The 9,569-nt window shown below is 45.2% G+C and overlaps 1 protein-coding gene across 6 annotated transcripts in view; it reads left to right on the top strand.

The window, feature by feature from the left end:
• Nucleotides 1–9,569, top strand: part of pdlim5a (PDZ and LIM domain 5a) — a 95,822-nt gene that overhangs the window by 77,107 nt on the left and 9,146 nt on the right. For all 6 annotated transcript variants that reach the window (XM_083644784.1, XM_083644783.1, XM_083644781.1 and 3 more), the window contains 2 exons: nucleotides 3,134–3,335; nucleotides 8,167–8,347. In XM_083644784.1, coding sequence (XP_083500910.1) covers nucleotides 3,134–3,335; nucleotides 8,167–8,347 — 383 coding nt within the window. The remainder of the gene's footprint in view (nucleotides 1–3,133; nucleotides 3,336–8,166; nucleotides 8,348–9,569) is intronic.

Here is a 9,569-nt window from a genome sequence, read left to right as displayed (position 1 = left end):
GCGAGTTCCGCCTCCGGCTGAAGGGTTATTTTGTAGGCGTACTATTTTGGCCCAGAATCCAGATAGTGAAGGGCAAAACCAAAGAGCATGGGACAACGTGCCCTCTGACACCAGACAGATATTTACCTTTATTGGTAAAAAAAAATAAAAAATCTGATTACTGGATTGGTTGCCGTGATTAACAGTTGGCATCGTTCCCAATGTGAAAATCATGATTCATGAACGTGAGTCCAATAATGGCTGCTCTCTTCTTGTTAACTGACGGCAACAGCAATTCCTCCATTGGGAATTTGGAAAATTCATTGTAAGAAGATGCATGGCTTTCAGTGGGTAAAATAATATTTTCTCTCCAGTTCTGTAAAAAATAATTATAAAAAAATACTTTCCTGCCCCTTTGCCGGCAGAGTAATAATGAGATGTTTGGTCAGCTCTATCAGGTTATTATATACTTTATACTGAGTGAATGGCTTACATACAGTAAACCCAAGTCTAGTGCTTTAAAAGTCTGACCATAACATCTTTGTTGATTGAGCCGGTTACTGCATGTAATCTGTGGAATAGTATATTACTGCCAAACTCAACAAAAGCATGTCTGTCTGCCTGTGTGAGTTACTTTTACCATAGGCATGTTGTGGTATTTTTTCAGTCAATTAACAAGCGGAATATAATCAGACTAGGGTGCCTGAACTGTTTTCTTAACATAAGTCACGGTGAATGCATGCATACCCAAAATGTAGATTCTCCCCTAAATAGATTCTTAAAAATAACCCCTCATTCAGGAATTGAACTAAATCTTCTGTTATGTATTTGGATTGATTAACGTATTCCACCCCCACAGTTAAAACGTGTTCTTTTCCTCGCACATCAACGTTTGGTTCCAAATCCTGGCAAGGTGTAAAACTGATTTACGGCCGTTGGATTGAATGTTGTTGCAGCCAGTTAGTGAGAGGAAAGAGGCTTGTTTTCCATGGTTGAAGCGTCGCTTATGTCGTGAAATAGGTCATTGCAGACTGCTTTTTCTTTTCTCTTCATTTTCCTCTGTGGAAGCCCATTAAGCAGGCGAGAAGGCCCACTCTGCCTGTGGCGCCTTAGTCACACGTGCAGACGTTCTACTCTGTCAGAAAGATCATGTTTACTGAAGGAACCTTGCTCGGTCACACGTCCAGACGTTCTACTCTGTCAGAAAGATCATGTTTACTGAAGGAACCTTGCTTGGTCACACGTGCAGACGTTCTACTCTGTCAGAAAGATCATGTTTACTGAAGGAACCTTGCTCGGTCACACGTCCAGACGTTCTACTCTGTCAGAAAGATCATGTTTACTGAAGGAACCTTGCTCGATCACACGTGCAGACGTTCTACTCTGTCAGAAAGATCATGTTTACTGAAGGAACCTTGCTCGGTCACACGTGCAGACGTTCTACTCGGTCAGAAAGATCATATTTATTGAAGGAACCTGTTGGGAGTGATGAATAACATTTTAAAGCCACAGAACTCCAGCACAAATGCCCCTGCGCCAACTTGACACTCTGTACCTTTTAGCCAAGTGTTATATCCATGCATGAATCTGTGTATGTGTGATGTAGGGAATGTAATATTAATGTGCTTGTTTGTTTGATTGTTGATCTATTTGTTTTTTTCCGGGTCTCTTTCCCCCTTTTCTCCCCAATTGTACTTGGCCAATTCCCCCTGCTGTCCCGGTCGTTGCTCCACCCCCTCTGCGTGGGAGGTTCACGCTATTCCCCCAGTTCCCCTCCCCCGCGAACAGGCGCCTGACTAGAAGAGGCGCTAGTGCAGTGACCAGGACTCATACCCTTAATCCGGCTCCCCACCCACAGACACGGCCAATTGTGCCTGTATGGACGCCCGACCAAGCCCGAGGTAACACAGGGGCTCGAACGTGCGACCCTTGTGTTGGTATTACAGGGAATCTGTAGCGCTGCACTACCCAGACACCTGGTCTACCTGTCCCTCTGTTTATTTGTCTATGTCTGCCTTTCAGTTGCAGCCATTTTGCTAAGCCCCCCCCCCCACCTCAATCACAGACACGCAAGAATACCGCACACGCGCGCCCGCGCACACACACACACACATGCACACACACACGACAGCCCTCTCCGCCATCCCTCTAGCGAGCCCTCCACTCCTCTCCCTGATGTAAGTGGCGCACAACAAAAGCAGTAAAGGTAGTGAGTCGCCCTGGGCCCAGGCTCGTGAAAATATACTACTGCTCATATAGCGCCTTAGCAGCAGCGGGCCTCTGACCCGTTTTGAATCCCAACCCGCAGCTGAGGAAGCCAGGCCTTAAACTGCTGGCTTGTTACAAATGCCTATTGTGAAACTGTATTAGAGCTGTGTTAAAATGTTAACACACACACACACACACACACACACACACACACACACACACACACACACACACACACACACACACACTTGCACACACCGTCATCATCCTTCAGCAGCCCACACCTTCATGTAGCCAGATGAAGTGCATGTGGGCATAATTGATGGGACAGCTTCTCTAAATAGAATAGGATGAAAGGTCAAGCCACGTTTTTTTTATAACACCCCCCCCCACGCCTGACTACTTGTTTAGCCAGGTGTCTATAGGTAGCTAGGAATGTGTGTGTGTGTGTGTGTGTGTGTGTGTGTGTGTGTGTGTGTGTGTGTGTGTGTGTGTGTGTGTGTGTGTGTGTGTGTGTGTGTGTGTGAGAGTGAGTGAGTGTGTGCGTGCGTGCGTGCGTGAGTGCATGCGTGCGTGTGCGTGCGTGTGTGTGTGTGTGTGTGTGTGTGTGTGTGTGTGAGTGAGTGTGTGCGTGCGTGTGTGCGTGTGCACATATGCCAGAGGAATCTGTCAGAGGAGTGAAGTTTTGCTGAGGGTTGATGTGGTGAATCCTAACAACATACCAGCCAGCTGCAAGCACCGCCATGACACCTGCAGAGTGTATAGACATAGAGGGCAGAGGTCAAATAACTCACACACCTGGAGACAAAAGACACACACACACACACACACACACACACGCAGCGTAGAGATACTATAGTTATATATGGTAACTTTGGTCAGTTTTATCTCTCCCTCTCCATTTCATAATCAATATAGCATTTTATCTCTGTCCTGCTTTCTACAGGTCGAGGTCCAAAGCCCGGCTTGATCACTCCGTCTTTTGGCATGAGGGGTAACGGCACCACCATTGTCCCGAGGGGTCCTGTCCCGACCCGGCCCGTACCCCAGCCCCACCCGAAAGACGAGGACTCGCTGGTCCAGATGGCAGAGCACATCCCCGCTGGCACTCGGACGCCCATGTGTGCCCACTGCAACTTGGTCATCAGGTGGGCTGCAACTGGTCTGTTGTTTGTGGATATTTAAGCATAACATGATCATGTTTAACACGGCTTCTTATAAGCTAATTAGCCAAAGTTGTGTGAAGGAAAGATTGGTAGCAGTTTCACCTTTGTGTACAGCATAGAGTGGTGCTGCAGTACGGCACTTTTGATGCGATATGAGTTGGAACCACCGTGCTTTTTTGCAATGTCAAAAATGTGTGAACGCTTCAAAAGCAGCTAAATAAACAGCAGTGCATAATAATGAGCAGGTGAACATAGAATATAAGGCTGCCTGAGGAATAGCACTGAGCTTGAAACACGTTGCCTATTCTGCATATATTTAGAGTGTATATACTGTTCACCTACTCCTTTTGTCCTGTTGTTTATTTAGCTGCTTTAATACTATTTGGACGTTGCACAAGTACTCTAAGCCTTAGAGTCTAAGGTGTCTCCAAACCCTTTATACTGATCATACTTAGATCTAGCACATTGCTGATGTAAATGTAGTCCTACCCTGGGAACTAAACTCAGTACATGATACTACAGTACATGAATCATGATACTACTGTAGTACCAGTGTCATGTGGGAAACCAATAGACAAAGGAGCTGTGGCCTGTTTTGCATCCCGACCCATATCTTACGAATCTCTGCTGTATGGAAGTTTCCATATTACTCAGTGCATAATATAATGAAAGTTTAACTATATTTAGCCTGTGTTTAACCAGGGAAGTCAATTAACAATAAATTCATATTTACAAAGATGCCATGTCATAAAAGCCAAAGTATCATGCTACTAGCATGCAAGTATCCACGGATACTGCCACCGGGAAGAGGAAAGTTAAGTTAAGTTAAGTTAAGTTTAATGCTCACACAAGAGTTTATCTTTCTTTTCTTTTTTTGATGAGGTCTGGACAAATATTAGGTCTACACACATTAACTTGGCTGCACATCTACTTGTACTGTACTAGTACAATTAAACAGTGGGAATGGTAAATACGTCTACCCGTCAGTTGTGCACTGATCCAACTATACACTTCAAATGATTGACGGAAAGCGTCCCGGGTAAATAATCTGTGTATGAAACTGTAGAGGCCCGGTTCAAAAGACAGAAGCAGAGTCTGGAGCGGGCAGCCAAGCAGGTACAGAGATCGGCCTGCGGTGCGGATCAGTTCAAGGTGAATGAAGTTGCACCTGCAGGCTGATGTGTAGATTACAGGGTGATGTTGCAACACACTGACTGACAGGGGAACACTGACCCTTCCATGTTGGCCTCGGGTCAGTTTGGCAACTTCCCCTAATCCCCTTTAAAGGTCAACGCTCGATGATGTGGACGACGTGGAGAACTGGATCCTTCGGCCGAGGCGGCTTCACCCCGAGAACGTAGATGAAGTCTTTCGATTGTATTGGCACCATCCAGGTGTCCGGTGTGGACTTAGATCTGATGAATAGAACATGAAGGACAGACGATAGCGTTGAAAGAGGAGCAGAAGGAAGAGGAGGAGATGAGCTGCAGAGAGGAGAGAGTGAGAGAATAGGTGCGTTTCAGTTCAAATACTAGCTGCTCTTGATTCTGCGCTTCAGGGTTTCATTTGATTGATTTGATTGTATCGCTGCATCCACACAGTACTGCGGCTTATTTGAAGTGTGTTGTATGTGACCCCTCCATACTCCATACTATTGTTGTTAGACTGCATTTTTGCTTTCAGCAAAAACATGCTAATGCCAGTAACACGTTGACTTAATGCTACTTGCCATGTGCACACAAAGTCCCTACACTGGCACTTTGGTAATTGATAAATACACACACACACACACACACACACACACACACACACACACACACACTTCCTGTGTGGTGTAAGCTTACTGTAAATGTGTGAAATAAAATAAAATCTGATTTGAACAGCAGCATATATAGGCATATCGTTTTCTTTTCTTTTGCAGGCAAAGAATCGTTGTGTTTGGCACTAAGTGACCTCAAGACTGTTCCAATAGGAACAGTCTATAGATATGAACAGTATATAACAAAATGGACAAAATGGATTGTATATACAATGGGAAGCGACCCCTTGTCTGAGTAACAAGTAACCCACACTGAGTGCAATTGTCGATCAAAATAACCCGCTGTATACCATCTTATGTTTTGTCTGTCAATTTTTCTGTCCTTGTCTTTTTTTTATTTTCAACTTGAAAACTCCAATAAAAAGAAAGTTTCAAAAAAAAAAAAGACTGTTCCAATAGGGAGACACGCAAACCAGACAAGTCTACATACTACATAGAATCTACATACGGTCTAAATTTCCGTTTGCAGACAGTCTTAAAAAGTTTTTGTGTGTGTGTGGATGTTTTGCATAGAAGGGCACAACACAACACTATGGAGTCTGGTCCTCCCCCTCCCTCCCTCCCTCCCTCCTTTCTAACTCCCTTCTTGTCCGCTAGCTGAGTGCTGGTAGCTGAGCATTATCTCCCGGCTTGTGTCGTGTTACATTACATAGCATTAAGGATAGAGTTGCTAGCACATGCTAATGGCTGCCAAGCCTGGGGCACTATCAGAGTTAGCTCAGATAAGCGCGGCCATTGTGTCGAGGAAATTAGTCTCTGTTGTTTTCCCACTTAGCCTAATCATCAAACTGGACACGGGCAAGGTGCTGGCTGAGTGGAAGCAGAGGATGGTTGTTACAGAAGGTTTTTAGTGACACGTTCAACACTCTGGCGTTCTTACATCTGTTGCTGAAGATGTTACAGAAGCAGTATTTTATAACCTGGGTAGCGTACCATTAGAAATCTCTCTGAACAGGAGATTTGGACTTACTGTGGCTGAACAGCAAGTGAACTGAGGTTCACATCTCAACAGAACTCAAAACTAAATTAATTCTGATTTTTTTTTTACTCAAGCCAATCTCATAATAACTAACGGGCACCAAACCTGCGCGTTTAAGGAGTGCAATGCAAAAAAGTCTCCCTTTCACACCCCATTACACACACACACACGCATGCACACACGCACACCTACTTACATCTCCCGCTAACAACAGTTCGGTTCAACATGTATCACATAGTTAAAAAAAAAAAAAAAAATGGCATGCCATTTGTATTATAAAGCACCTTGAGATAACTGGTTATGATTTTGATGCTATATAAATATAAAATTGATTGATTGATTGGTTGATTGATTGATTGATTGATTGAATTGATTGCCATGCATTCTAAGTTTGTTTTGAACATGACACAAACCTGTTGGCATCTAATTGGACCATAATAACTGTTGTGTTGTCTCTGGAATTGAAGGAGATTCTAATTTGTTCTATGGTTCAGATGGACATTATTAATCATGCAAATCTAGTGTACAAATGCAGGGAATTGGACTTACATACGCCAATTTACATCAACCTGTCATCTCCCTCTGACTGTCTCTACCTGTCTCCTCAGGGGGCCATTCTGACTGTCTCTCTGTCTCTACATGTCTCTCCTCCTCAGGGGGCCGTTCTGACTGTCTCTCTGTCTCTACATGTCTCTCCTCCTCAGGGGGCCGTTCTGACTGTCTCTCTGTCTCTACCTGTCTCTCCTCAGGGGGCCGTTCTGACTGTCTCTCTGTCTCTATCTGTCTCTCCTCCTCAGGGGGCCATTCTGACTGTCTCTCTGTCTCTACATGTCTCTCCTCCTCAGGGGGCCGTTCTGACTGTCTCTCTGTCTCTACCTGTCTCTCCTCCTCAGGGGGCCATTCTGACTGTCTCTCTGTCTCTACATGTCTCTCCTCCTCAGGGGGCCGTTCTGACTGTCTCTCTGTTTCTACCTGTCTCTCCTCCTCAGGGGGCCGCTCTGACTTACTTTATAAAACGAATTACTTTATAAAAAAGCCCTGAAAATACTAGATAAAAAACCCTTTTCTCATCACCACTGTCATGTCATACGTAAATATGACATGCTAAGTTTTGAGAACTTTAGAAATTTCACCTCTGCCTGTTTAATATACAAAGTTCTACATGGACTGGCGCCGCCTCCTCTAGCTGACTTCATCAAATATCGTTCGACCGCCAACTCGACCCGTGTCACTCGGGCCATCACGAACAAGGTCTGTGAGGTCCCCTTTAGAAAAACTTGCTTTAGCCAGAGGACCTTATCCTACATGGGAAGCACCCTCTGGAATAATCTACCTCTCTTTATTAGAGAATGCCCTAGTCTCGCCACCTTTAAAGGCCAATTGAAATTGTGGCTCAGATCAAACCAACAATGTGATCATTTTTAACATATTGTCTGTCATGTTTTACTGCATGCTCTGTGTGTTTTACTCACCTTATGTTTTACTAACCTTTTATACTATTCATTTTTTGTACTATTAATTTTTTTCTTTTCAAGATTACATCAACCTGCCATGGGACTACAGGTGGAAACTAGCCCTTGGGCTAAAACCTGGCATATTTACTGTACGGCTGTACTGTCCATTAATGTGCAATGTCCCATCTTCTAAATAAAATGAATCTGAATCTGAATCTGACTGTCTCTCTGTCTCTACCTGTCTCTCCTCCTCAGGGGGCCGTTCTGACTGTCTCTCTGTCTCTCCTCCTCAGGGGGCCGTTCTGACTGTCTCTCTGTCTCTCCTCCTCAGGGGGCCGTTCTGACTGTCTCTCTGTCTCTCCTCCTCAGGGGGCCGTTCTGACTGTCTCTCTGTCTCTCCTCCTCAGGGGGCCGTTCTGACTGTCTCTCTGTCTCTCCTCCTCAGGGGGCCGTTCTGACTGTCTCTACCTGTCTCTCCTCCTCAGGGGGCCGTTCTGACTGTCTCTCTGTCTCTCCTCCTCAGGGGGCCGTTCTGACTGTGTCTCTGTCTCTCCTCCTCAGGGGGCCGTTCTTGGTAGCAATGGGAAGGTCGTGGCACAAGGAGGAATTTAACTGTGCCCACTGCCGCACGTCGCTGGCAGACATCGGCTTCGTGGAGGAGCAGGGCTCCGTCTACTGTGAACACTGCTATGAAGAGTTCTTCGCTCCCACCTGCAGCCGCTGCTACACTAAGATCCTGGGGGTGAGTCAGGGTGAGGGGTGAAGGGGTACTGTGTGTTTGGGGGGGTCACTTAAGTCAAAATTGGGGACACACACCCGACTTAAGACCAGGTGTTTGGGGACGGCTTGTGCAATTGGCAGAGATGTGGACTTGAGACTTTGTGAGTTGGACTCGAGTCTCTGTTTTCATGACTTGTCACTTGACACAAAATAAATGACTTGAGACTTTTGGGGACAAATGGGGACAAAAGCCATGCCCCCACCAGTTGGTAAAAAGCTGATTTTGGGGTCAGCAGTTAAGGTTAGGATTAGGTTAAGGTTAGGGTTATGGTAAGTCTCCAGGGAATGCATGTAAGTCTATGTAAATACCCCAAAAGTGACTTAAAGGAACACCCCCACATTTTGGGAGATTCGCCTGGCTATGTGCCATATACTCACCACGTGATGAAATAATAATCCACTTACAGGAAACCGTCATTTTTAAGGTAAATACATACCCGGAAGTACTGATGACTGCACACAGTCCATGCGCCTCAGTCAACATGTGAAGTAACTTTAGTTCCACCACATTAGTTCTGGCTCTGGTGTAGGATTTCCTTTGAAAATGACCGTTTCCCGTAACTTTGGGTCATTATTTCATCGCGTGGTGATGAGTACACGAGTCACAACATGATGAGTACACGAGTCACAACATGATGAGTACACGAGTCACAACATGATGAGTACACGAGTCACAACATGATGAGTACACGAGTCACAACATGATGAGTACACGAGTCACAACATGATGAGTACACGAGTCACAACATGATGAGTACACGAGTCACAACATGATGAGTACACGAGTCACAACATGATGAGTACACGAGTCACAACATGATGAGTACACGAGTCACAACATGATGAGTACACGAGTCACAACATGATGAGTACACGAGTCACAACATGATGAGTACACGAGTCACAACATGATGAGTACACGAGTCACAACATGATGAGTACACGGGTCACAACATGATGAGTACACGAGTCACAACATGATGAGTACACGAGTCACAACATGATGAGTACACGAGTCACAACATGATGAGTACACGAGTCACAACATGATGAGTACACGAGTCACAACATGATGAGTACACGAGTCACAACATGATGAGTACACGAGTCACAACATGATGAGTACACGAGTCACAACATGATGAGTACACGAGTCACAACATGATGAGTACATGAGTCACAAC

Source organism: Poromitra crassiceps (assembly GCF_964638095.1).
Source record: "Poromitra crassiceps genome assembly, chromosome: 10".
Lineage (NCBI taxonomy): Eukaryota > Metazoa > Chordata > Actinopteri > Beryciformes > Melamphaidae > Poromitra > Poromitra crassiceps.
The sequence above is the reverse complement of the archived record's forward strand: the minus strand, read 5'-3'. Positions and strand labels throughout refer to the sequence as shown.